General features: G+C 52.1%; 1 protein-coding gene across 5 annotated transcripts; it reads right to left on the bottom strand.

Annotated features, from left to right (window-relative positions):
* Positions 1-92: 92 nt before the first annotated feature.
* On the bottom strand, positions 93-27,833 carry Ripor1 (RHO family interacting cell polarization regulator 1). Of its 5 annotated transcripts, none has more exons than XM_037206215.1 (22): positions 27,655-27,833; positions 7,789-7,915; positions 7,522-7,674; positions 7,291-7,369; positions 6,886-6,909; positions 6,738-6,791; positions 6,457-6,609; positions 6,291-6,354; positions 6,161-6,204; positions 5,957-6,082; positions 5,293-5,441; positions 5,087-5,216; positions 3,582-5,006; positions 3,374-3,495; positions 2,391-2,523; positions 2,009-2,144; positions 1,719-1,880; positions 1,331-1,489; positions 999-1,195; positions 833-916; positions 650-740; positions 93-507 (listed from the first exon to the last, which is right to left on the bottom strand). In XM_037206215.1, exons 2-22 carry the CDS (start codon positions 7,890-7,892, stop codon positions 410-412), a joined length of 3,687 nt encoding a protein of 1,228 aa, XP_037062110.1. In that variant the 5' UTR covers positions 7,893-7,915; positions 27,655-27,833; the 3' UTR covers positions 93-409. The 5 variants fall into 5 exon arrangements, with proteins under 5 accessions (XP_037062110.1, XP_028710216.1, XP_028710215.1 ...); XM_028854383.2 differs by lacking the exon at positions 27,655-27,833 and adding an exon at positions 18,654-18,775; XM_028854382.2 differs by lacking the exon at positions 27,655-27,833 and adding an exon at positions 8,757-9,228.

The raw sequence follows: 27,833 nt of genomic DNA, 5'->3' as shown, positions 1-27,833 counted from the left end.
ATGTTGTCACAGCTGGAGTGTGGGCACAGCAGTGCCAGGAAGAGCACACCAGAAGGTGTCGGAGCAGAGGTTCAGGAGTGCAGCAAGCCATGTAGGAAACGCATTTTGCTTTTTTATTTTCTGTAAAACTCTGTAAATAAAATACAAAACCAAGGGATGTGGTGAGGCAGAGTAAGATATGGCCAGGCCCCTGACACTATTTGTGGCAAAGGATATGCAGAACCAAGGCTGGGAGGCACTTCATTTCAGGCACTCTACCAACCCCAGGGGTAACAGAAGAATATATTAGATTTTCATTGATAGGAATTTGTGGAGAGAGGTGTCTGGAACCAGCCCTCACCCTCCCTGCCAGTGCCTGGTGAGCCCTGAAAATGGGGGAAGGAACACTGGGAGCCGGTGACTGGAGAGTTCAGAATGCTGTACTGGCCATGCTGCTGGGCCCAAAGATTCGAGGCAGAGCATCCAGGGACTCCTCTAGCCGTCGGTGAGCGGACTGTCCTTCCTCCCCTATAATGTGTGAGGATAAGGTCAAGAGTGGCCCTGGCCTCGTCCAGGCCTTCTCACGCCTGGCATTACCTCACCCTACTCCCAGTAGCCAAGCTGTGTCCCCAAATCCCCTTAACTCACGTCTCCCACTTCCCAGCCTTACCACACTGCTGGAGGCTCTGCCGGGCGGCTTCCCTCACAGCTTCTGTGTCTGTTTGGCACAGGTACACCAGGGGTTCAATGCCCTCAGGAGCCTATGGGGACAAAACACGGAGGCAGGGTCAGTGTCACAAGTAGGAACAGCCCTGCAGCGGAAGCGGCGGGTAGGTAGGTGGGCAGGGATCACCTTGATACAGCCCAAAGCCAGGCATCCAGCCACTCGAGTCTGCACATCCTCGTCCTCAAGTTGGTCCAGGAAGCACAAAAGAGCCTGGGCGAGGTGAGAGGGCAGAATCAGACACTGGGAGCCCTCAGCCCTCACCTTATCCACAAGAAAACCCTGCCAAACTCACCCTTTCCCGGAAGACAGGACCGAGCGAGAGGCTCCGAAGCTGGGTGCTGACAGCGGCCATGACTTTGTTGTTGCCGTGGACCAGCAGGGAGCTAAGAGCCCGAAGCCCATCCCTTCGCAGGCGCCCTTCAGGTGCTAGCCTCAGGGCCTTCAGCACAACAGCCTGGTCATCAGAGTTCAAATTCTGGACCAGTAACACTGGAAGAAGTGGGGTGGAGGGGCACGACAAGTTGGCAAAGCTCTTGGGGTGAGAGGCTTTGCCCTCATCTCATCATTCACACCCTCAGGACCACCCACGGGGTCAGCATTCTGTGGCCAGGGCCACCGCCTCACCCTCCTCTGCAGTCTCTGTCACATAGGCATCCATGGAGGGGCTGTCCAAGGCTTCGACATAACTCCAGAACTGGAAGATGGTGAACTGCTCCCCGGGGCCTGGTTGGGGCCTCCTCGGCAGCTTCCGTCCCAGGGCATCTTCCAGGAACTTCACACACACTGCAGGAGACAGTACCACAGCCCTGAGTTGAGACAGACCCAATCCTCTAAGGGGGAAGAGAATGTCCCCGTTCTAGCTCAGGCCCAGGGACTCCTTGTCCACACTCCCCTCTGAGGACAAGCACTCGCTAGTTCTCTTCAGTGTTCAACTTGCCAGTCAGTATGGGGTGACAGGGCCTTCCCCAAGGGAGCTAAGGAAGGAAGAGGGGTAGGTAGGCAGCCCACTCACCAGCCTCGGCTAAGCCCGGCTGGCGCAGGGAAAGACGGGCACCATACTGGCCGCAGAAAGCCAGGAGCACCTGCTCCACGGGGCAAATGAAGGGGCTGAGGCCCTCTGTACACTGGTCCCAAAAGGTCAGGAAGCCGGACCGGGAGGCAGAGAACTGCACCACTGTGAGGAGTGAGGAAGAGCATCAGCAACGGAGCAGCTCAGGCAGGAGGGGCAGGCATGTAAATGGGAGTAGGTTAGGCATGAACTCCACTGGAGGACATCACAGCCCAAGCCCAGGAGGCCTTTACCTTCCTGGGCAGAAGTGACAGAGTTCCCCCACAGCTTGCTGCGCTCACACACTTCCTCAAGCACGCGGGCTTCCCTCAGCAGCCGCTCTAGGGCCCATGCCTCCTGGCAGCGTAGGGGCCCAAATGTGCCCAGTTTCTAGAGGACAGGGGTTGCCAAGTAAGTTAGACCTCATGGTAAGGGTGGCGGGGGATGGGTCAGGGGAGTACAGGTCCCAGCATGCATTGGGAGAGGCTGAAATAGGAAGGGTATAGGAGGTATTATATTCAGTAGAAGCCAAATGCCAGGACCCTGGGGCATTGGTGTGTGGAACTGAGAGGTTTAGAGGGGAGGTTTGGAATGCAGGGATCCCTGGGGCAAGGGGTGGGGGTATTATCCCCTCACCAGCAGGAGGCGGCTGCAGTGATACAGGTGCTGGACCAAGGTAGCATCCAGGGCTGGACACCCTGTGCTTAGGGACTGGGCATTTGATGAGTCTAATCTGTCCTCTGCCACAGCCTCTGGGCTGCTTGTGGGCCTGAGAAGAAAATGGAATCAAACACCCCAACAACACACATCACCTCTGGTCACCAGAGATTATTTTTATTAAGCTCCTCCCACCCAGAATGGCAGAACAACGTGCAGACACAGACAGCAGGTAAGTTCACAGAGGACTTCCAGGAGGATGAGGCTGTAACCAGCAATGAGTAGCATGGGTCTTTATAGTCAACCTTTTGCAACCCTTGCTAAGACCAAAGGGGCTGCCGGGCCCGAGATGGGCGCCAGTAGCATTGCAGGCGGGATGGTCTATAAGATGCGGGCGGCAAGGGACGCAGGGCTTGGGACTGGAACCTAGGAAGTCGTGAAGGAAGGAGGGACCGGGTGCGACTCTCAAATTCGGAAACGGTAAAGTCTGCTCCAGGAATGAGAGCTGAGAGGCCGGGGTCTCCGGGAGAGTCGGGGTCGTGATGGAGGGGGCTGATACCGAGGGACACGGGGTACATGGGGAGGCACTGAAAGAGCTCCTTCACGGGTTGAGTCCAAGATGAGGTCAAGGGAAAGAAGAGAGGCAGGAGGCTCACAAGCTGATGGGGACTTGCAGGGGAGGCAGACATTGCAGAGATGAGCAGGGTGGCCAGAAACACTGGGATGGATGGAGTTGGTGACGTGGGCATCAAAGACACATGAGGTATACAAGGAAAACACACAACTGCACTTGCGCCACAACGCCCATCCTCACGTATTCCACCCGGCCCCACCTCGCCAGTTTCCATCTTGCCTTTCCTCCAGCCAGCCTGCTCCTCCTCTGCCTTACATTGCTTCACCCCCTCCCCTTCATCTCTCCCTGCCCAACTGGTTCCCAGTCTTGCCTTGCCTGGCCCCCTTACCTGGCCCCAGGACCATCATTGTCTTCCTCTTCATCGTCATTGAGGAAACTGAAGCTCTCCAGGGCATGTTCCACAGTGATGCTAAGACTGGAGGCCCGGCTCCTAGTCAGGCCTTGTCTCTGCTGATGGTACAGGGGGTCAGAGCTACTGCCGCTGGCTGGCAGCCCTCCCTGTGCTACCTCAGCCTGGCCTGGCCCAGCCTCCTTACCATGAGCAGACTCTCCAGTCGGGTCACCTCCTGCTCCAGGCCCTGCAGCTCAGGGAACTGACCACGATAGTCATCCAGGGCAGCCATTAGGGTCCCCAGGGCCTCTTCAAGCCTTTTGTCTCCAGCGCCTCCAGCTGCGTCGGGGACTGGGGCTTGAGCAGCTGTGGCCAGGCTAGGTTCCGAATGTTGGGGTGCAGGGACTATGGATGAGGGAGAGGAACTCGGGCTCTTAAGGATTTGTTCTGGGGAGTTTGGGGCAGGGCTCGTGAGGGACTTTGGATCAGAACAAGCCAGACTCTGGTGAGAGGTGCAGGGCGCTGTGGGGTCTGTGTGAGTGGAGGGAGTGGAGGCTGGGTGACCGCAAGGCAGAGGTTCAGTGCCTGGGAGTAGGGGGTCTGCAGAGGAGCTAGAAATTGTAGCAAGGTCTGTAGAAGGGGCAGGGCTTCCGGTGGTAGAAATGGGGCTGGTAGTGGTTTGGACTGGGCCCACGGCGTTAGTGGTGTGACTTGTAGTGGTATGAGTTGTTGACACCCCAGTTTTTCCAGTAGGGCTGGAGGCACTGTGACTGGGGCTTGGAGTGACAGCGGTGGGACCTACAGTGGTGTGCGTGGGGCTTGGGGTCGTGTGCGTGGGGCTTGGAGTGCTGTGTGGAGGGCTCGCAGTAGTGTGGGTGAGGCTTATAGTGGTGTGCGTGAGACTTGGGGTAGCGTGAGTAGGGCTTGGGGTGGCCTGGACTGGGTCTGTAGCACTGGGGACAGAGCCTGTAGTGGTGAGGGTAGAGGGCATGGGTTTGTGGGTGGAATCCGTAGCGGTGGAGGTTAGGCTCGGAACACAGTTGCCAGGGCTTACAGCACTGTAGGTAGAGCTCGCGTGGGTGAGGCTTGGCAACTCAGAAGGGTCCGAGTCTGTGGCTCTGTGAACTAAGTCTAGCTGTGCAGATGACGCAGGGTCTATAAATGTGGGGGCAGGGCCAGCTGTACTTGGGGTGGGTCTTGTGGTGGAACGACCAGTGTCTAGACCAGGAGGAACACTACTGAGGTGCTCCACGTGGGTGGAATCTGGGTATGCAAGTGGACTGGGTCCTGGGGTTAGGCTTTCTGAGCCGACAGCTTCCACAGCCTCAGGCAGGGCAGCATCCACACTGGCCTCGCTGATGTGGCTGAGAGTCCGGCTGTAAGGGGTATGCCCATTGACCAGGGCTGGAGCCACCACGGGCTCTTCATCCACGGAACCGGAGGTGAGAGTCTCTGGCCTTCGGAAGGCAACTTGGATGGGCAGGGGCTCCGGCTGTTGCACCAAGGGCTTGGGAGTTGATGAATGTCGGGCAGTGCCTGAGAGCTGTGGGCTGGATGAGTCATCTGAAGATTCAGATGACAGGGACCACGCTGTCCCATTCTCTAGCTCCTCCTGCCGCCGTAACATGTTCTAAGAGAAAGAGACACTTCGGGGTTACACCAAAAAGACCCCGGGAGGTGGTAAGACCTGGGGCCTGGATTTTGACTCACATAGAAGGCTTGCTCCCGAAGTGAGGGTGTGTCTGGGGGGCTCTGGCTGTATGTGGAAAATCGCTTAGTGACAGTGGAAGCCTTGTTGACTGTAGAAGCAGCTGAGGGCTGGTCATCCTTGTCAAAGGGACTGGGAAGGGAAAAAGACATTAGCCATGCTCCTCAGTGCAGCCTTAGCCTGCCCGACGCCCTTCATTCCTACCAACCTCCATATGACTTCCAGGCTGAGCTTGATGGTGCCAAGGTCGTTGATGTCCACAGCCACAACCTGGGGCAGGGCGGCAAATAGGTCCTTGGTCTCACAGGAGACACTGCCCACAACTACATGGTTAGCCAGGCCCTTCAGTTCTGTCACCTGCAGCCAAGAGTGCACGGAGGGGTCACGTGAGTGAGGGGAGGGGCTGATGAGCTTCAGGGCATTCAGAAATCTGAGTGCGCATACAGGTTATAAGATAGTCACAGGGTCACCAGGCCATGCAGATTACAGGAGGAGAGTTCTAGGGATCACAGGGCCATGGAGGCAATATGGGAGCATGAGCATCATAGAAGTCCACGTTGCTAGCTAGGGTCATCGGAATTATCGGTTCACAGTCTCATGGGATTTCAAAGGAAAGCAAATATCCACAAGTTTGGAAGCTCAAAAGAAGGTCTCAGTATCAAAGTCATGAGGTATAGGAGTTACAAAGATTGTTTTCAAGGTCACACATGGTTATGGGGACCATAGAGGTCAAGGAGTCACATTTACAGGGCCATAGAGTTATAAGGGACCACAGGAATGAGAGAGCCTTAGGAGAAACGGTTACAAGGAATTCACAGGATAACAGGGTTCATAGGGACAAGCTGTCTTATGGATCTGGTCAGAAAAATCACCTTGATAGACAGGAATTCTGTGAGGAGAGGAAGAAAGACGGTTTCTTCACTGTCCCACACCTGCTTTCCACTGCTCTCTATTCGACCTCGTAGTTTCCAGCGCTGACGGCCGTACTTCATGCAGATCTGGAGAAACAGGCAGGATGAAGCAGCTTTTGGGATTGTGACCCTCCCATCCCGGCCTTCTCAAGTACAACCTCATACCTCATACTGATCGCCCACACACAGCCTGGCGAAGCCAGCTAGCCCTGGGCACAAAAAGGAGAAGATGAGCCATGCTGAGGGCCATAAGCATACCCACTCCCGCCTCTCTTCTGCCCCTACCACTCAGTACCTTTCATCCGGAGATGAAACTCGCCCAGCTGCGCCTCTAGCTCATTCTCCAGGAGACACATGCTCTGGGGAAGGAGGGGGAAGAATGTGAGGGAATGAAGAACCGGTCCTCTCTCACCAGCCCGCCCCTCCCTCGCGCCTCTGCCACAGCGGTCCTCAGCTCTCACCTCTGTGTACTCTCGATGCCCTCTAGTGGCCTCAGCCAGGCTATCCCGGGCCTCTCGACTCCCCGGGGACCCTGTGCTATAGGCGCGGACCATGTTGTAGGCACCGTCCCGGAGACGCCGCTGGACACAGTACGCTTCATACAGCTCATCGATCTGGGAAGGTGACGACAGGTGTCGCAGGAGGGGACTGAGACTCACCGCTGGTGCCCACAGGGGGCCTTCCCCCTCCCCCTATGATATCCAACCCCACATCCCACTCTGCATGCATGCTGTGCAAGTACCTTACTGGCATGGAACTCCAGTCGTCGAAGAAAACGTTCAATGGACTTGACTTGCTAAGGGAGAGTTGAGTCAGAAAGAACCTAAGTCCTAGGACTTTCCTCTCCCTATGAGCCAACCCCCTTCCAACACTATTCTATATACACTTACCTTGTCCAAGTCATACAGGAAGCCCTACAGAAGGAGATAAGAAGGGAATCTTAGAAAGCCTCAGAAGGACCCCAGGAGAGTACTTGCCCACCCAGCTATTCTTCAGGATTCAACGCAAACGTTTCCTCCTTCGAAACGGTCTTCTCAGGAAGAACCCTGGCCCTCTCCTGTGCCACCACGACATGATCTCTTGCTGTCATGGGCGAGGCCTGGACTCTCCTACTGGAAGCTTTTGTGATTAGGCACCCGGTCTCAAGCAGAACGTGCACTCAACAAGGTGGGAAAGAATCCTCTACCAACTCACCTCAGAACACAGCTCAATATTCAAACAAGGTCGCTGGGCCCAGCCCCTACACTATACAGGCAAGAGGCATTGGTCCAGGGCATCCCCTATCATTTACTCACTAGGCGGGAGTTCCTCTTGGACTCTTTGATCTGGCGCTGGAGCTTCTCCTGCTCCTGCTGATGCACTTCCAAGTAGGCCCTAGGGGAAAGGCAAGTGACGAGAGTCAACTTATCCAGCCTCAACCTGACAGCGTGCTGGCATAGGAAAAGGGTGCATGCATGGCTGGGGAAGACTTAAACTTGCAGCGAGAAACTTCGGTGGGAACAGAGCACAAGGAGGGCGTTGCTTACGTCAGTCCCCGCTTAAGGGCAGCGTACACCAGGTCCAGCCGCTCTGGCTGTGGCACCTTGGGGGCTGGGTGGGCTACGGAAAACATCCTCGATACTCGGGAGAGCACTAAGGGCTTCCGTGGGGGCCCTGGTGGGCTGAAGACCGTGAAGCTCCTGAAGAAGAGACTGCCTTTAGAAAGGGTCAGCAAGAATCCCCCAAACCCTCCTTACACACCCAGTCCCAACCCCATCTAACTCTCTCAACCCCATTACACCCTTGTCGCGTACCTGGGCCCGCGCTCGTGGCTGCCGAGGACGCCTGCGAAGGACTGGCTCCTACTGACCCGGGCGCTGAGCAGGCGGCGCTGCGGCCGCACCGACAGGGACATCATGGAATGAGTCCGCGCGGGGCTCCCTGGGGGTGGCGGGGGTGTGTGTCCAGCACTAATCGGGTCCCTGAAGAAGCCCCCTTCCCGTGGCCGGGTCCCAGGGCTGGAACAGGCCCTCCCTGGTCACCAAGAACAGCTGCCCCAATGGGCTCCAGCCTTGGCAGTCTTAGCCTCATTGGCCCCCTCGCTAATGACAGGGCAGTGGCAGGCGACTCGGCCTCGGACTCAGCGTGGCCTCCGCTCTGCCCCTACTTCCTGCGGAGGTGAGGGCTCCGCCTGTCGCGGGGCAGGAAGGGGGGGTCGCGCGGGGACCCTCCTCCAGCTGGGAAGAAGCAGGAAAGGGGCGGGGCGCGCGAAGAATGTGCGGAAGCGCCTGTTTACCCGGGGGCGGGGCGGCATCCCCAGCCCTTCCCCTGACCGCCCCCCCCAAGTGGCTGAAAGCTCGGGTGCCACCACCCCGGGAGACCGTGGAAGGTCATGAGGCGGGGCGCGGGTTAGGATCGCAGTAGAGCTGAGAGACAGGCCTGGCCGCAGGTTTGTAACCCACCGCCCAGTGTAAATGGTGCCCCCCAACTCACACCGACTAGCAGGCGCCTTGACGCCAGCGTCCTCCCGGCTGGGCGCCCGGGGATTCCCAGAGTGGGGGGCAGTGCGGAGAGAAGTGCCCCGCCTCCTGCACTTTTCTATATACCCTTCTTGGAAACTGAGTCACGGACGCACGCTTCCCCTGCCGTGGGAGGGAAGGAGTCCCGGCCGAACCCTCCACCCCAACAACTCGAACGAAACACGCACCCTAGGCCCCCAGAATCCCGTCTGCATCCCTTGTGGCCATCTCTGGAGCCTTCGCAACTCCAAGCCGAGTCCTACCTCTCTTCTTGGAGTTCATGGTAGGTTCTGGATGGCCCCCGGCCCGCGCTCACCCACGGTGTCCCGCTGGCCTGGGGCTTTTGGTACTGGCCCCACCGGGCTCCAAGCTCACTGCCAGCGGCTCTGGCCCTGGTTTCGGCTGCTCTCCGCGCCTCCCGCCCGCCCAGTTCCTGCCTCCTGACTCAGCCAGCCGGGATGGGGCGGGACTGGTTCCCGGGACTAGGGGGGCACCTGACCTCAGTCTGCCTGGCCTCTGCAAGGGGTAACTCGGGGCTTTCCTCCGGAGTAGGTTGACACAGGGTTTGGGTTTAGGGGCGCCTGTGAAGGGAGTTGAACCCCAAAATGAATATGGAAGAACAGGTTGAAGAGACTAGTGGGACAGTAATAGAAAGGTGTGCAAGGGGCTGGAGAGATGGCTCAGCGGTTAAGAGCACTTCTCTTCCAGAGGACCCAGGTTCAATTCCTAGCAGCTCACAACTGTAGCTTCAGTTCCAGGGGATCTGGCGCCCTCACACAGACACACACACACACACACACAGAGACACACAGACACACACACATATACATACATACAGGCAAATCACCAATACTTATGAAATAAAAATAAATGTAAAAAAAGAAAGAAAGGTGTTCAGAAGTGGTTGTCAGGCTGCTGAGGAAAGATTCAACATGAAGAAGATTGGGACCAAAAAAAAAAAAAAAAAGGCCGGGCGGTGGTGGCACACCCCTTTAATCCCAGCACTCAGGAGGCAGAGCCAGGCGGATCTCTGTGAGTTCGAACCAAGTGAGTTCCAGGAAAGGCGCAAAGCTGCACAGAGAAACCCTGTCTCGAAAAACCAAATTGGGAATTAGGGGTCTGTGTGTGCGAAGGGGGGAAAGTAGGAAGTTGGGGGGCTGAGTGCAGGGATTGTGCCCATGAAAGACACTGGATAATAAGGACTCTGACGAAGCTGAGGAGAGAGAGAAGCTGAAGGGGTGGGGACTAGATCAACCATATATTATGTGCTGCTCCTGACACTGAGGAGGAGCTGAGTGGAGAGAATTCCAAAGTCCCCTGCAACATCTTTACACCCACAAAGAGGGTGCTCAGTCTGGGTCTCTCCCCTCCCTGGGACCTAGGGAAAAGGATCAGGACCTACCACCCAGCCAGGGCCTATAATGGAAGCTAGGACTGAGACGTTATCCTTCTACCCTTGGCTCTCCCCTCAAGTCTGAATTCCCTTGGTACCAGCTTTCTTGATCCCAGCATCTCCTACATCCAGCATGAACTATGCATTCCTGTGGACTGCCCACCTAATACAAGCCTTTATGTATCTTTCAGTTCCCATACCCAACACCCTAGCCTTATCGTCTGCTCTGGAATTCCCTTTTCCTAAACCACAGCTTCACTGTCCATAATCGTCAGTTTCTCTCCATCACCACTACCACATCTGCTTGTTACCTGAGACCTCTGGTTCCCCAGGACACAACTCATTTATTCAGCTACCCGCTGAGTGGCAAGCATGTGCCAGTCACCGGAGATACACCCCAGAATTTCACAGACACGACTGTGCACAGAGATCACAGTCCGCCTCTGCCTGCTTTCTCTTCCAGCTCCCTCCCACCTTCCTTCCCTTCCCTTCTCTGCACACCCTCTTCCCAGCCTGCGCCCGCAGTCACTCTTCTATCTCCTGCCTGCTGTTATCTTCAGCACTCCACACTCTGTCTTGAGTAGCAGAAACCAACCCTGGCAAACCAGCTCCCTGTCCTTGCAGCTCCTACACTCATCCTGGATTGAGCCAGGAGGTCTTGGCACAGTAGCTGGAATTCTCAACTTCAGATGGTTCTCACTTACTACCTGGGAGATTATCCTCTATGGCACTTCTTTTTTTCTCCCTTCTCAGAGAAGACGGATGTCTCGGACTTTCTCTTCAACTTACCAGTAAATTCAAGACACTCTCACACTAAAAGTGAAAACAAGTCTGAAAACTATTCAAATGCCCATCAATAATAGCAGAATAACTATGTGATAAAAACAATGAAAAATACAAATACATCCAGTAATATGAGTGAATCTTACAGGTATATCAACTAGTGACAGACACAAAACACAAGGCAATATTTATGGTTCCCTTGATAATGAAGTTCAAAAACAGGTGAGAAAGTATATGAGCATGGCAGCCCATCCCTATTATCACTCAGGAGGCAGAGGCAGGAAGATCAGAAGTTCATGGCTAGCCTAGACTACAAGAGACCCTGTTTAAAAAAACAAAAATAGCCGGGCGGTGGTGGCGCACGCCTTTAATCCCAGCACTCGAGAGGCAGAGCCAGGCGGATCTCTGTGAGTTCGAGGCCAGCCTGGGCTACCAAGTGAGTTCCAGGAAAGGCGCAAAGCTACACAGAGAAACCCTGTCTCGAAAAACAAAAAAAAAAAAAAAATAATAATAATAAATAAAATAAAATAAAAATAAAGAAACAAAAATAAAACCAGAACAAACAAAAAGCACACAAAACCAATTTATGATGGCAGAAGTCAGATTAGTAATTGTCCTGGTTGGTTTTTTGTAAACTTGACACAAATCTAGGCTTATCTAGCAAGAGGGAATCTTAATTGAGAAAATGTCTCCATCAGATTGAACTGTAGGCAAGAAGCATTTTCTTTTTCTTTTTCTTCTTTCTTTCTTTTTTTTTTTTTTTTTAATAGGATCTAGCTATGTAGCCTTGCTTGACTGGCCTGAAACTCACTCTGTAGATCAGGCTAACCTTGAACTCACAGAGATCTGCCTGCCTCTGTCTCAGAGTGCTGGGATTAAAGGCGTGTGCTACCACAACTGGCTCAGCATTTTTTTTTTTTTTTTTTTTTTTGGTTAATGATGGATGTGGGAAGAGTCCAACCCAACTGGGAGTGTGCTGCCCTTGAGCAAGTGGTCCTGGGGTGTATAAGAAAGCAAACTGGGGGTTGGGGATTTAGCTCAGTGGTAGAGCGCAAGCACAAGGCCCTGGGCTCGGTCTTCACCTCCAGGAGGGGGGAAAAAAAGAAAGCAAATTGAGCTGGGGGGTGGTGGCGCCTTTAATCCCACACTCAGGAGGCAGAGCCAGGTGGATCTCTGTGAGTTCGAGTCCAGCCTGGTCTACAGAACGAGATCCAGGAAAGACACCAAAACTACACAGAGAAACCCTGTCTCAAAAAACAAAACAAAAGGGGCTGGAGAGATGGCTCAGAGGTTAAGAGCACTGAGTGCTCTTCCATAGGTCCTGAATTCAATTCCCAGCACCCACATAGTGGCTCACAACCATCTGTAATGAGATCTGGCACCCTCTTCTGTATACATAATAAATAAATAAATCTTAAAAAAAAGAGAGAGAGAGAGAGAGAGAGAGAGAAAGAAAGCAAACTGGCCGGGCCGGTGGCGGCGCACGCCTTTAATCCCAGCACTCGAGAGGCAGAGCCAGGCGGATCTCTGTGAGTTCAAGGCCAGCCTGGGTTACCAAGTGAGTTCCAGGAAAGGTGCAAAACTACACAGAGAAACCCTGTGTCTCAAAAAACCAAAAAAAGAAAAAAGAAAGCAAACTGAGTGGGCCATGGGCAGCAAGCCATCAAGCAGCATTCTTTCATGGCTTGTATTTCAGTTCCTGCCTCCAGGTCCCTGCCCTACTTGAGTTCCTGCCCTGACTTTCCTCAGTGATGAACTGTTACCTGGAAGTATAAAATGAAATAAACCATTTCCTCCCCAAGTTGCTTTTGGTCACGGTGTTTACTACAATAATGAAACCCTAATTCAGACAGTAGTTATCCTTGGGCTGTAACTGGGTCTTCCAAAGTGTTAGCAATGTTTTATTTCCTGCTGTGGGTTCTATTTCCCAGTCATATATAGGTGTGTTCCATTACAAAATGTATCACGATGTGCATTTAGGACAGACGTGTGCATGTGTGTGTGGGAATGATGAGGTCTTAGCTATATTCCCCAAGCTAGCTAGCCTCAAAAACTCTTAGGTTCAAGCAATCTTGCTACCATAGCTTCCTGAGAAGCTTGGACCTTAGGTGTATACTACTGTTCCTAGCTACTTGCTGCATACATTAGATTTCTCTATATAGTTGGATTTAAGTAACTACAGGGAATCTAGATGTAGCTCAATGGTAAACAGTATATGCTTAGCGCAAAGCTACACAGAGAAACCCTGTCTTGAAAAAAAAAAAAAAAAGTATATGCTTAGTATGCTCAAAGTTTTGGATTCAGTCCCCAGCAAAACACACACACACACACACACACACACACACACACACAGCACACGCACGCACTCACTCACTCACTCACTCACTCACACAGTGAATGAATAACTATAGAAAATAAATTACATTACAGCCGGGCAGTGGTGGTGCACGCCTTTGATCCCAGCACTCTGGAGGCAGAGGCAGACAGATCTCTGTGAGTTCGAGGCCAGCCTGGTCTACAAAGCAGATGCCAGGACAGCCAGGACTGTTACACAGAGAAACCCTGTCTCGAAAAACCACACACATACAAAATAAATAAATTAAAAAAAAAAATTACATCCTAGTGTGTCCTGTGCCTTTTTCTAGCTACCCCATTTCTCTCCCCAATTGCTCTGAGTCAAGTTTCTGGAAGAATGGTCACCTCCATTTCCTCGCCACACCCACCTACTCCTCTTCCCATGTTGGCTGGCTTTTTGTACCCACCCCTCCTGTGACTAGTCTTGACAAGGTCAACAATGACCTCTCTGTTGCTGAATCAACTCAGTATCTAATGTCTATTCCTTATCCTGCTCGGTTTCAATAAAGTATTAGATTCAGTGGTTCCCTTCCTCTTCATTAAGCCCTTCCTTCCCATGAATTTCAAGAAGCAATGGGGCGGGAGAGATGGCTCAGCAGTTAAGAGCACTGGCTGCTCTTCCAGAGGTCCTGGGTTCAGTTTTCATCACCCACATGGCAGCTCACAACTGTCTGTAACTCCAGGATCCAACACTCTCACAGAGACATATGTTCAGGCAAAACACCAATGCCCACAAAATAAAAATAAATTAACAACAACAACAAAAAAGGAACAACTAAGTGGTGGTGGTGGTGGTGGTGGTGGTGGTGGTGGTGGTGGTGGTGGTGGTGGTGGTGCACACCCTTAATCCCAACACTCAGGAGGCAGAGCCAGGTAGATCTCTGTGAGTTCAAGGCCAGCCTGGTCTACAGAGCGAGATCCAGAACAGGCACCAAAACTACACAGAGAAACCCTGTCTCAGGAAAAAAAAAAAAAAAAAAGAAGCAACATACTTCTGTTTTTCTACCTACTTCTCACAACACATTTTCTTTTCCCACAGAGGGCTTGTTTCTCTCTTTATCCTCAAATGGACTTCATTGTCTCAACCCTTGGGCTATGTACCTCTCTGCATCCTTATCTATCTTTAACCAAACCACTCTTGTAAGCATTAGGCCTGCTTATCCAACTGCCTCCCAGATGTCTGTCCACAGAGTAACTGACAATGTGTAGTGGCTTGTAAAGGGAGGTGAACTGAGTTTGAGGTCACTGGACTGAACTGACCACTTTTCCAAGTTTTAACCATTCTATGACAGTCCTATTACCTATCTGCCCAGTTGTTCAAAACAGAAACTGGGAGTCATCCTTGGTCCTGCCATGAGTTACACCCCACCTCCACTCAGTCACCCACTCTTGGCTGATCAAGCTTTTTTTTTTTTTTTTTTTTTTTTTTTTTTTTTTTTTGGTTTTTCGAGACAGGGTTTCTCTGTGTAGCTTTGCGCCTTTCCTGGGACTCACTTGGTAGCCCAGGCTGGCCTCGAACTCACAGAGATCCACCTGGCTCTGCCTCCCGAGTGCTGGGATTAAAGGCGTGCGCCACCACCGCCCGGCCTGATCAAGCTTTTTAGATGTCTCTAGATGCAGTCCTGGGGGCACAAGTTGATAATCCCATCTACCTGGGAGGCTGAGGCAGAAGGATCAAATATTCAAGCCTACCTGAACTACAAAGTGGATTCAAGGCCAGCCCAGCTAAGCTATCACAATTTTTGGGGGGAGTGTGTGTGTGTCTCAAGACAGGGTTTGTGTTTGTCTCTGTGTAGCTTTGGAACCTGTCATGGAACTCGATCTGTAGACCAGGCTGGCTTTGAACTCAACATTTTTTTTAAAAGATTTAAAAAAAAAAAATGTCTCGAGGTATAGCTCAGAGACAAAGTGCTTGGTCAGCTTACTTAAGGTCCTAGTTTAATGCCCAGTATACATACATACATACATACATACATACACACATACACACATAGAGAGTGTGTCTCTAGAATCTGCACCCTCACAGCAGGTCCAAGCTATTATCAACTCTAGCCTAGAATCCTAGCAGCCTCCTATGGGCTCCCTGTGTCCGCTTTATCTGGCAATCAACCATTCTTTATTCACTAACAGTCTTTTGAAAATTCCAGTCACCAACAATGCCAAAAACAACAGCACCAACAACAAAACAACCCTGTCCCTTTTTAAGTGTTTACTGTATGTCAGCATTATGCTGAACAAAGATCATTTAATTCCAGCAAGAAACCTATGTAGGTAGGTCTTATTAGCCCTGCTTCACAGCTGCGGCCAACTGGCTGTATGTGACCTTGGGTGAGACATTTCTTTGTTTCTTGAGACAGGCTTTCTCTGTGTAGCCCTGGCTGTCCTGGAACTTGCTCTGTAGACCCGGCTGGCCTTGAACTCGCAGGGCCAAGACCCTTCTTAAGCTTTTGGACTTCAGATACTCATGAGGATGATAACCACAACCACTGCTGGAAGCATGAAGTGAGCTATCTCCATCTATGGGGAGTGTTCAGGGGAGGTACATGTAGTCCACAACAAGTATTAGCTGCTATTGTTAATGATTATTAATTTCCCCAAATTACAAAGCTAGTAAGTGGCAGGGCCCAGATTCAAGCCTAGGCTTTCTGATCTAAGATTCTAGATCTCTAGAATCTCTCTACTCAGACGCATATGAAAAATTCACAGCTACCTCCTGTTCCTAAGAATAAAGTCCCATGCTTCCTTCCCGGGCCCCTCTCTAGCAACTGTGACCCCTCCCGCCACAATCAAGGTTCTTAGCATCTGGGCAGCAAACTCCATACCTCCCATACCCCTTTTCCATGAGAGAGAGAGAGACAGAGACAGAGACACAGAGAGACACAGTGTGTGTGTGTGTGTGTGTGTGTGTGTGTGTGTGTGTGTGTGTGTAGGTTCAAGCTTAGGCTCTTTGGCAAGCACTCCACCACTGATCTACATTCCCAGCCCTCTTTTCACTACTCTTAGCCTGACACCCCCTAACTTCTTCTTCCAGGAAGCTGCTCTGGGTTGGCCCCCCTTTTTGGCGTCTCTGTAGCTTCCTCTCTCTGGCCCTCAAGGCCACGTGGCTAAGTTGTAATTCTCCAGGGTCTGTTTTCCCACCAGTCTACTCGGGTCCCGGGGCCTATTTGCTTGCCCACCACTGTAATTTCCGGGGGCCCCCCACCAAGACCTGAGCATCTGGGCGATGAAGGAAGGAGGGAGCTGAGTGTGGGAGCTGGGCTGCCCAGTCTTTGGAACAGGATCCTGACCTGCCAGAGAGGTAGATCATAGGACACAAGTCTGGATCTACCCTGATTCCCTACCCAACCCAACCTAAGATCCTTCTTTTCCCTCCCCACTCTGCTACCTCCCTTACCATACGTGTGGGGCAAGGGTTGCTCCCTGGAACAGGGTGGCGGTGTCCTGGGATTCGAAGTTCAAAGAATAGTTGTCCCATCCATTTTCCTTCCCTGGCGGCGTCTCTGCTGCCACTTAATCCCTATACTCAGGAACTATGACCAACCCCAACCCCCCACCCCACCTCACCATTAAACAGTCATGGAGACTGTCCAATTAATTGACTGACCATCTCTGGGGGAGGCAGTCTCTCCCCCGTCGGGGTGGATGGAGAGGGCTGACACCCCACTCCCACCCCTACCTAATGGAGAGGAACGGTCTCACCTGGTGGGTGCTGGCAGGGGCCTTAGCTCCTGTCAACTCTGCAGTGTGTTCTGGACATGGGAAAGAACCCTGGTCCCAAAGGTTATGAGGCGTGCAGCTGAGCAGGGAATGGAATCTTAACTGCCTTCACGACCTCTGTTTTCATAGACCCCCAAAAGCTCCTGTGTGCCAAGACTAATACACCTGTGTGGGACGGGAAGTACCACTAACAGTATTGTCCATCTAGTGCAGTGATCGGTCACACTAGCCATAGCCTCTCCGCGAGACTCTGGGTCCAGCCCGGCTCAGCTGTAGGGCCACAGGAGACTGAGGTAAACAGAAGCTATAAATAACCCAGGCAAAAGGGTGGCTGCAAGGGAGAAGGGGGTCGCGCGCTGAAGCCTGTCCCTGTCTCCATGGCAACTGCCCCAAACCTACTGCTGACGTCATCTGGCAGCCGCCAACCAGAACGAGCAATGAAGAGGGGAGGGGGCCCTGCTCTGGCCTAGGACCCCCACCCCACCCCGGAACCGGGTGGAGACTGCTTGGTGGCCTCACTTCCTGCCAGCCTCCTCCCTGGTCAGCTGGTCACATTCCCTGTCCCGCCGCGTTCTGGGAGCTGGACAGCCTCCCCCAGCTGGGTCTGGCTAGGACGCGAGTCCCAGCGGTGGCGGATTGGGAACGCTCTGACTCACCCTCGCTTTCCTCGCCTGCTTTTCCACCTAGGCATAGCCTAGTCCAGTGCTCCCCTCCCTCCCACCCAAACCCAGGCTCTGGGACTGCTCGTCCCGCTCTGCTGCCCACAGGACCCGGGACCCGGTAGGAGGTAGACGAGGGAGCCATGTCAGTCCTTGTCTGGCTGTAGTGTTGTGTGGCTCTTATCGTTTTTCCCCCTACCCACCCTCACTGTCAATACTAGGATGGTGGATGGTGCAGGGGCAAAGATTCAGATCAAATTCTCGCTTCTCCCCAACACAGCTGTGTGACCTTGAGAACGATGCTAACCTCTCTGGCCCAGTATGTGCATCTGCCAGATGGTCATAGACCTCCAAAGGCTGCATGTCAGCTGAACGCTGCAGACCCAAGACGCACGCAGCCACCCACATGGTGGCCAGGGCACCGTTATTATTATATTAGATCGTACACACGAGAGTCCAGTCTGCACATATATCAGAACTGATTTGGAAGGGCCAGCAACAGAGGTCAGATCCAGGCTTAACTCGGGCTAGGAGGACAGAGAGAGTTGAAGCTGACTTAGCCGGGCTCTAGTCCAGGCGAACAACCCCTTCCCCAAACCAGTTCTACAGGATGCTCAGTTCTGACTGTTTGCTGAGTCTCCGCAGCAGCTTCCATTTCCAGGGACAGGGTCTGGTCACCGACCTCCACCAGTACGACCTTCTCCGACTTCAGCTTTGGTTTGGGTGGAGAGTGTGGCCTCGGGCAGGCTCAGTCACCTCGGGCCTGGCCCCAAAGCAGCTTAGGTCGGAAGGACCAGGAAGACTAGCTCATCTGGGAGGTCTCCTGCACCCTGTCGCCCCCTTCCCAATCCCAGATCAGCCTCCCGTCGCTCCGTGGGCAGCACAGGCTCGCGGAGAAAAGCCAATCCCAGGCCCAGATAGGCGCCTCAGGCTCGCCCTCGGGCCTGCCCACCGCGGAGCCCCGGGGCACGGCCGCCGCGGCCTGGCCACGGAAGGGAGGAAGGCGGCGGCGGCGGGCGCGGCAGACCCGGAGGCGGCGGCTTTTGTAGGACGAGGCTGCGTCCTCCGCGCCCGGGATGGGGGTGGGGGAGTGGGGAGGAAAGACACCGCGCGATCCGGGTCGCGAGAATGGGGTGAGGCGGGACCCGGTCGCAGATCCGGGAGCCGCTGGGCGGCGCGGGTGCGGGAGGCACGGGATCCACCGCCCGCCCCCTCTCCCGGCCATGGCCTTCGGAAACCGCACGGACACTCACATGGCTGCACTGGGCTTCAAGGACCTCGCGCTGTCGCTGATCTCGGCGTTGCCTGGCCTGCTCGCGCCGCAGCTGCCGCTGTCGCCGCCGCCGGCGCCCGCCCCTCCCTCCGCCCCGCCGCCCCGCCCCGCCGGGCCCCACCTCCTGCGTTCCCCCCAGCTCCCGCACCCCTAAGGGGCGCGCACAGCTCGCTCCACCTTCGCGGGGAGCCGGGCAGAGTGGTCTGCCTACCGTGTCAGCCAGCTCGTGGGAGGGGAGACCTTGGGGAACCCGAAGGCGTCTGCGGGAAGCGGGCAGCTTCCTGGGAATCGCATGCAGACCTTCAAACTGGGGTAGGGGGCGCTAGGGAACCCCTCCTACTTGCCTCTTACCCAGATCTCTGCAGTCCTAAAGACCTCAGGCCCCCTTCCTGTCACTATAAACAGGTTCTTGGAGCTGACACTGAAAGTTGGGGTGGTTGGAGGAAATTGGTCTGGAAAGGCCAGAAGAGAGCTCGGAAGCCTAACCATCCCACACCTTCTGGGCTGAAGCTCTCTGCCTCTCATCCCTCCACACCTTTTCAGCCCGCTTCAGCTTCCCACTGTAGGGTCAGAAAGCTTTTTCTGCTATTGTCTGGCTAATATATCAGAGCTCATAGCCAGGCCATGTATGCATTCACCACTCGTTGGGTACTGCTTTCTGGGGAGTTACAGATTTTGCTACTGGGATAAGGGACTAACCTGGTAAGATCTGGGTATGCATACTGGGAGCACACTTTGGCCATTCGGGCCAAAGCCTTATCTTCTCCAAGGCCAGGGCTGGAATGCTAGCCCTTCCAAGGAATGGGTTATGGTTGAATAGAAAGCTGGCCTGACTGACCCCCAGTGGGGTAAATGGGCTGACTCCAATCCTCTACCCCTACCGTTAATCAGATGCTACTAGCTCTCACCAGCCCTACATCCCTGATCCTCCATCCCCTGGCTTCCCTGTTTCCTGACTCCTGTAGCACCTTATCTTTTGAAATGTGTCAAGCATACTCAGGAGTGGTTTGATTAATCTTAAAAGGTCCCCGGATTTCTGGCCCTGACCCTGGTCCTGAGGGTTGATCTCACCAACCCAGTATGATAGACCTGAGACTCTTGGGATACCAACATCTTCATCCTCCCAGGCTCTTACCAGAGACACCCTCAACCTCTCTCAACTTTCCACCTCTCCAACCCTCCAGTCTTTCCCCAGAACACTTGCTTGTTCCAGAGCCCCGATGCCCTTGTGAATGCCTCCACTGCTCCCCAGTTCTTTTTTTTGTTGTTGTTGTTGTTTTATGTGCATTGGCATTTTGCCTGCATGTATGTCTGTGTGAGAGTTTCAGATCCCCTGGAACTGGAGTTACAGACAGCTGCTCTATGGGTGCTGGGAATTGAACCCGGGTCCTCTGGAAGAGCAGCCAATGCTCTTAACCACTGAGCCGTCTCTCCAGCCTCCCTCCCCAGTTCTTATTATCTGACTAGGTACTTTGTCCTTAACCTTGTACAGCATCACTTCTGCCCAGGCACCCGTTTGTGGTCAGAGGTTGAGTCTCTCTGGAACTCTCAACACTGGCATCCCTTGGCCTCTGGCTAGCTCTAGAGTCACCCTTTCAGCCAGACATTCTTCAAGCACCTTCTCTGCAGATAGCCTCCCCTCTTTCCACTCTGTCAAGCTTCTGACCAACTCCTTTCATGCCTTGTATCAGCACCAGGTATCAAGCACACCATGTTAGGGGCCCTGTGCGTGAGATTAAGGTACCCGACCGCGATCTCTAAGCACTGTGGGGGCAGAGATCTCAGAAATGCTCATCTCCATTGTCCTGGCTCGTAGTGGGAGTTGGAGAACTATTTATTGAATGAGTAAGTGAATGAGCAAGTATCAGTATCCTGCTCTACTCTCCTTCCCTTCCTTCCCTTCTTGTCCTCTTTTTTCTTTTCTTTTCTTTCTTTCTTTATTCATTTATTTGTTTATTCATTCATTCATTCATTCATTCATTCATTCATTCATTTATTTATTTATTTATTTATTTATTTATTTATGTCTCTTCTGGAAATCAAACCCAGGGCCTTCTATACACTAGGCAAGTGCTCTCCTACTGAGCTACTTTGCCTTTGGTCCACTGAGACGAGGCCTTGCTATGTAGCCTAGGCTTCTCTCAAACTCACACTATTCCTTCTTTTGCCTCCCAAGTCTGGGGTTGAGGGTGTGTGCCATTATACCTGGGTCCTAGTCCTCCAGGTTGTATCCACTTAACATTGAATTCATTCTCTCTTCTACTCTCCCCCTATTACTATTGCTCGGTCTTTCAGTCATCCATCAGTGAACATTCCTTGGGCACCAAGGCAGCATGATGGCTGCTGGGGTGACAATGGCATGTGACATTGCAGCTGACAATGGAGCTGTCCCTGTGTTGTCTGTCCCTTGGCTAATCAAGGCACTTTCTGGGGAACTCTTTTAAAGCCTGAAATCATGTAATTCCACTCTGGGAACTCCTCTCCCTCTACAGTGCTTTGACTAGAACCCATGGCCAGGTGCATGCTAGGCAATCACTCTACCACTGAGCTTTATTCTCAGCCTTAAAATTCCCACTTTAAAAAAAATTTCCAGAAGTGGTAACACACACCTTTAATCCCAGCATTTGAGAGGTAAGGGCAGGTGAATGTCCTTGAGTTCTATGCCAGCCGAAGCTACATAATGAAAACTTGTCTCAAAATAAATAAATTAGTTAAATTAAATTAAACGAAATAAAATTTTTTATTTTCACTTTTATGTGTATAAATGATGTTTTTCATGCCTGATGACCTAGTAAGCCAGAAGAGGGTGTCAGATCCCCTGGAATCTGAGTTACAAGTGTTTGTGAGCTGCTGTGTAGGTTCTGGGACCTCTGCAAGAGCACCAAACGTTCTTAACTACCAAGCCATCTCCTCAGTTCCCCAAATCCCCATGTTTGTTTGTTTGTTTGTTTGTTTGTTGAGACAGGGTTTCTTTGTGTAGCTTTGGAGCTTTTCCTGGAACTCACTCTGTAGGCCAGGCTGGCCTCAAACTCACAGAGATCCACCTGCCTCTGCCTCCTGAGTGCTGGGAATAAAGGCGTGTGCCACTGCTGCTGCCGCTGCCGCCACCACCAAATCCCCATTTTTAATGATGATTCAATCACTCTTCACTTTCAGCCCCTCTGTTCTCTGTCTCTCTGTCCATTGTCACTGCTCCTATGCTGACCTAGGCCACTTTCTTACTGCTATCCTTAGTCTACTTTTGTCCAAAAGTTGGTTTCCACTCATCCACTCATCAATCCAAGCAATCTTTTTTTTTTTTTTTTTTTTTTTTTGGCGGTGGTGGAGGTTGAGACAGGGTTTCTCTGTGAAACAGCCCTGGCTGTCCTGGAACTCACTCTGCCTTGAACTCACAAAGATCCACCTACCTCTGCCTCCCGAGTGCTGGGATTAAAGGCGAGCACCATCACTGCCTGGCCCAAGCAATCTCTTAAATCATTAATTCATAGGTTATGAATTCATAATTCATAGTCATAGGTTCTCCTACTTAAGAGGTTCCAATGGCTCCTCACTGTCATCTCGACTGTGATCTGGCCCAGAGAGCCTCTCTTCTTTATCTCCCAGCTACTCTGCACCACGTCTGCTCCACTTCAACTCTACCAGCTTGCCTGTAGTTCCCGCCCTCTGTCTCTCACCTTTCTCCTAACCTATCTTCTGTTTGGTACGCTATATCACCCACCACATCCTCTCGGAAAACAAATCAAATGCCATCCCTAACTGTGCCCTCTGGTTTCCCAGTCATTCTGTCTGGGCATCCATCCCTGTGTATTGTTCTTATCCATAGCCAGACTTGTGACCAGGAGCACATTGGACTACAGTGATGAGATGGTGCAGCTCTGAGTTTACTGGGCCCTTTCCTCTTTCCAAGAGGCACTGAAGAAAGGGAAACATCCATGGGCCATGGGATGCTAGAGAACTCTCAGGCCTCTCCCCAACCACTAGCCAGCAGGCCTTGGATGGACAGAGCAGAAACACACTTCACAGAGGAGACACCTGAAGCCAAGAGAAGGAGGCAATGACTTTCCAGGTCATGTGGTTCGGAAGGGCTAGGTCTGAGTTCCAAATTGGCTCCCTGAGTCATAGTTTTGCTCTGCCTGATTCAGGGCATCACTCCCTGAGCACATCTTTTGCCAAGCAGTGGCTTTCAAGCTGAAGGAAACATGGGCACTTCTAACCTGGAAGAGCTCACATTCTTGGAGGGGTAGGACTCAGGCCTGAGAAAAGTCCCTTCAGCAGAATCAGAGGGCGGTAAGGGCCCTAGTGCATGGTGCTGCCCGCTCCATTTTAGGAAAGTATGCATTCAAGTTAACACACACACACACACACACACACACACACACACACACACACACACACACACAAAAACCAGAGGCTTCCATCATTATTCCCCACAAGCTTCCACAGGTTACAACTCTTTGAGACACAACTTCCCCTTGCTTTCTGGGAAGAGATGAAATAGAAACCTCCCCCCTACCGTGTTTTGGAGATGCCATTCATTCATTGGCCAGATATTTACCAAGCTTTCAGGAAATGTCCAAGAACATCCACCCACCTTGCAGGGACCAGAATTAAGATCACCACCATCCTTGTCTCTGGGGGCTAATGATCAGAACAGATTTTGTTCTGATCTCTTGAGTTTTTGCACCTCTGTGTCACCAAAACTAAGAATGTATATGTGTGAGATTTTCTCTCTCTCTCTCTCTCTCTCTCTCTCTCTGTGTGTGTGTGTGTGTGTGTGTGTGTGTGTGTGTGTGCGCGCGCTGGTAAGTGGAAGTTGTTAAGAAAGGGCCCTTAATGTGACATGTTGGAGATTCTTGGCAGGTGGAGAGCAGGTCTTTGAGGCTCATATGAGGTAGGACGGCAGCAGGGCTCAAGGCAAGAGAAGAGATGCAATGTTTTTTGCTAGAGGAAAACAAAAGCCCAACATGGCTGAAGGTCTGTGCATGCGTACATTGGTGAGGGGACTAATCATGAGGAGCCTTAGGCACCGAGTGAAGGGCAAGACTTTATCCTTAGAGTAGTGACAGCCTTGGCTTTAAGCTGAGGGATTTTAGAGTCGTATCACATCTGTGCTTAGCAAAGGTCACCCAAGCAGTAGGATCTGGGTCACAAGATCCTTGGTACAATTTCTAAGTGAGTTGACAGTGGCATGGGCCTAGCTGGGGGTAATAAAGAAGGAGGAGAATAGGAGAAATTAAAGGACTATTTGGAAGGCAGAATGCAGAGGTTGGTGCTTCAAGAGCTCTGGAGAGAGGGAGGTATCCTAGATGATGATTGGGCCTTGGTGTCTCCTTAATGAAGTGGGGAGGCCTAGAGAACTGAGTTAGGACAGTGACATAGTTCGTTTAGATGGGTAGTATCTGAACGGAAGTTCCCACAAGGCAGCTGGACACATGGGTAGAGGAAAGAGGGATCTAGGCTAGAGACAGCTTTTGGAAGAGACAATGGTCAAGCATGTCAGCAAGATGTTTAGAAAAGGATAATACATGCCCATGAAGTGGTCTACTAGAGCTCTTCACCGTATGGTGGTGATAGAAGCGGGCTTAAAAGGACTAAGTAGGGGGCTGCATGCTCTTACCCACATCCATTCATTCTTTGGACCCTTCCAGCCCCAACCTAGATCTTACTTTGTGAGTGAGTATGTGTGTGTGGTGGTGGAGGGGTTGGTTTTCTCAAGACAGGGTTTCTCTGTGTAGCTCTGGCTGTTCTGGAACTCACTCTGTAGACCAGGCTGGCCTTAAACACAGAGATCCACCTGCCTCTGCCTCCTGAGTGCTGGGTTTAAAGGTGTGTGCCACCACTGCCTGACATTAAATCTTATTTTTTATCATGTGTGTCAGAAGTGATGGGTCAAGGATGTTTCCCGAGTTCAAGTTCAGGCTTTAGCATTCCTCCCTTGTGGTTCTTGGAGCACTTCTTTCTGGTGTTTTAATTATAGCTGTCCATTCACTTGTTAAAACTGCAATTTAAGGGTTGGGTATGTAGCTCATTGGTAGAGCACTTGTCACCATTTACAAGGTCCTGTGTACTGTCCCTGCATCATTTTTAAAAAAATGCAATTGTCAGTTAGCTGGGCAATGGTGGCTCATGCTTTTATTCCCAGCACTTGGGAGACAGAGGCAGGCAAACCTCTGTGAGTTCAAGGCCAGCCTGGTCTACAGAGTAAGTTCCAGGATAGCCAGAGATGCAAAGAGAAACCCTCCCTTGAACCACCTTCCCCCCCGACACAAAATAATGTAATTTGAGGAGGCACATCATCTCATTAATAAACAGTGAGATACACCTTTTCCCTCCCTTCAAATTGGCCATGATGGGCATGATGTATGAGTGGACACTCTGAAGAGAAGGGGAATTGGCTTGAGGGCTTCAGAGTAATGTCAACATTATCAGAATAGCAAGTACAAGCTTGTTTCCCTCTCCCCGTTAACCGTCTTTGAAAAAGTTACCCCAAAGAAACAATTGTTCAAGAAGGAAAAGACCTATGTCTGAAAATGGTGATTACTCATTTATTCGTTCGGAGCTCAATAGATGACGTAGTCCTTCAGTGAGGGGCTGCTGAAGAGGCCGTGAGTGCCTACAGGCGCTCTGTGGCCAGTGGGAAGGGAAGGTCTGAGTGGGGTCAGGGCTGGGTGGCAAGAGAGAATGTTAGGTTTTTTGTTTGTTTGTTTGTTTGGGAGCTGAGGATCGAACCCAGGGGCCTTGTGCCTGCTAGGCAAGCGCTCTACCCCTGAGCTAAATCCCCAACCCCGGGAATGTTATGCTTTTGAGTATGTTGAGAGTTTCTGGTCCCTCAACACAACAAGCCCAGTGGGTGGAGAAAGTTCCAGAACAACCTGTATCTGCATCCATCGCCCAAGAGAGCTGTCAGCGCCTTCCTGTGTCAGTAGACAGTCTCGTCCCAGAGCTGTAATTTCTCCTGACTGAATTTTCCTCTTTGTATTTACTTATGCTAAGAAAGATTCCAGTAAACTTGGCACTGTTTTGAAAAGCAAACATGGCCATTATTTATTTGGATAGCTCCAGGCTGGCTTCTGCACTAGAAGGTGTAAGTTTCTAGGCTGAGCAAGCAGGCTGGCTTCCCTGGGGACTCACCCAACACCCCCGCTGTGTCTCTGTTGTGGTCCTGGTTGGTCCAGTTTCAAGCCTCCAGGGGGAAGCAATGGGGGGTGGGGAGGGGGCTGTTGGTTTGGTAAGGATAAGGGGTGGGGTGACTGTGTCTCTCTGGAGTTGGGCTGGGCGTCCTTCCTTCCTTCCTGACTCCTTTCTCCTAAGGGACGAGTGGGAGGAATGTCCTTGCCTCTCCCAGGTCACGGGATGAGCTGTTCCCCCAGGATCCTTTCAGGCCTCTTAGTAGAGATTGTGGAGTACGGCTCACAGTTTCTGTGTGTACCCTACTGTTCGGAATCTTCTGACAGAGGCCTGGCAGGGAGGGCTTAGTGGAGATTGAAAGAGTCCTGGACACCGGGCATCTGGCAATCCCTTCTTATCCTGGACTGTGACTAGTCAGTGGGGATCACCAAACTGACCCCTGCCCTGTCAGGTCCAAGCCCAAAGTGGGCCTTTGGTGCCACCATGTGGGACGTATCCACAGTGCGGTTACAAACTTCCCTGTGTGGGGTGCCCCATCAATGGAGTCCTGTCTCCTTGAATAGTGACTGGGGAGTGCAGTGTACAACTGCTCATTTGGTATGCCAGTCCTTCTTACACTCAGACTTGGTCCCAGCTCAGGCACCCTGGAACACCACCACCATTGAGATCTCCACAGCCCAAAACCTCTTCAGGGGGGACACACACTCCCTGTCTCTTCACTTCCTAGTCCTCATTCCTTCCAGTCCCCCCCCCCTTTTGGGTTTTCGAGACAGGGTTTCTCTGTGTAGTTTTGGCGCCTTTCCTGGATCATATTCTGTAGACCAGGCTGGCCTCGAACTCATAGAGATCTGCCTGGCTTTTCCTCCCAAGTGCTGGGATTAAAGGCGTGCGCCACCGCCCATCATCTCTTTAGAAGATTCTTTTGGTCTCTGTAACTTCTACTCTAGAATTTCTAATTGCTTCTCTCTGGCTAGCTCTCTTTCTGGTTCTTGGGGGCTGGGTCCCCTTCCCTCTTCCTTGGTTATCCCAACAACTTCCAGGGCCTTGCTTCTGAAACCACAATAGGGCCTTGTGTTTTAATCTTCTCTCTCTCTCTCTCTCTCTCTCTCTCTCTCTCTCTCTCTCTCTCTCTCTCTCTCTCTGTCCTTTCAATTAGGGTAACTCTTGGACACCCCAAACTCAATGTGTAAAGTTGATCTCATCTTTTCATGACTGTGCTCCTGTGACCATTGCTCTGACACTTCATCATCCTCCAAGAGAGCCTCTACCTGTACCACCCTGCCCTTAGCTGTCTGTCTGAGACTTCTGCCTGGCCCTAGTGTCCTTGATTTTCCTGAGTTAGTCTAGTCTTCAGGGGTGGATTGCCTCTATGGGTTGGACCCTGCTCATCTTCACCTTCTTACTGGTCCCTCATCGCTGGTCAGTTCCTCCCTAGGAGGACCTAAGTCCTGCCAGACTGACTTCCGGTTCTCTGAATGCACCCCTTCTCTCCTCTCCTCTCTCTGTCTTGGCACGAGGTGGTCTGTGCACTCGAATGCCTGACTCCCACCTGTCTGCCTGTACAGTCCCTGCGGCAATGCCAGTGCCTTTTGGATAGGTTCCTATGGACTCTGAGCTTGGTCAGGAATCTTTTCTTTGCCCTCAAGATGTCCTACATTTGTCTCCTCTATCACTACCCTGATCTGCCTGTTCCTATCTAGAGTACCATACTCCATCCAGGCGGAATCAATTTTCTATGCCCAGAAGACCCAGATATCAAAAAGCATTGAGTTCTAGGGAGAGGAAAGCCATGATTGCTGGCCATCCCAGTAAACCCAGGGCCAAGTTGATCTGATCTGGGACCCAAGACTTACCTTCCTCTCCTGGGCTTCTTTGCTCCCCAAGATGCCATTGTGAACTGAGTCAGGATCCTTGAAGGCCGGATAGGACTTGAAAAGAAGAGACTCGTTCTAGATGCTCTTGTCGTTGGCGAACAGCAGCCATCAGCTCGGGCTCATCAGAACCCAGAGGGCTGTCCCAGGACACCAAGGGA

Source organism: Peromyscus leucopus, chromosome 5, assembly GCF_004664715.2.
Source record: "Peromyscus leucopus breed LL Stock chromosome 5, UCI_PerLeu_2.1, whole genome shotgun sequence".
Classification (NCBI taxonomy): domain Eukaryota; kingdom Metazoa; phylum Chordata; class Mammalia; order Rodentia; family Cricetidae; genus Peromyscus; species Peromyscus leucopus.
Note: the sequence above shows the minus strand (reverse complement) of the source record. Positions and strands in the feature narration are given on the sequence as shown.

Bases quoted from the DNA above. Each gene is read 5' to 3' on its own strand.
- Ripor1 (XM_028854382.2), bottom strand. The intron at 5,007-5,086 runs GTGAGTCAAAAT...TCTTTCTCTTAG, and splicing joins TTCGGGAGCAAGCCTTCTAT to AACATGTTACGGCGGCAGGA. The intron at 2,524-3,373 runs GTAAGGGGGCCA...TTTTCTTCTCAG, and splicing joins AATGATGGTCCTGGGGCCAG to GCCCACAAGCAGCCCAGAGG.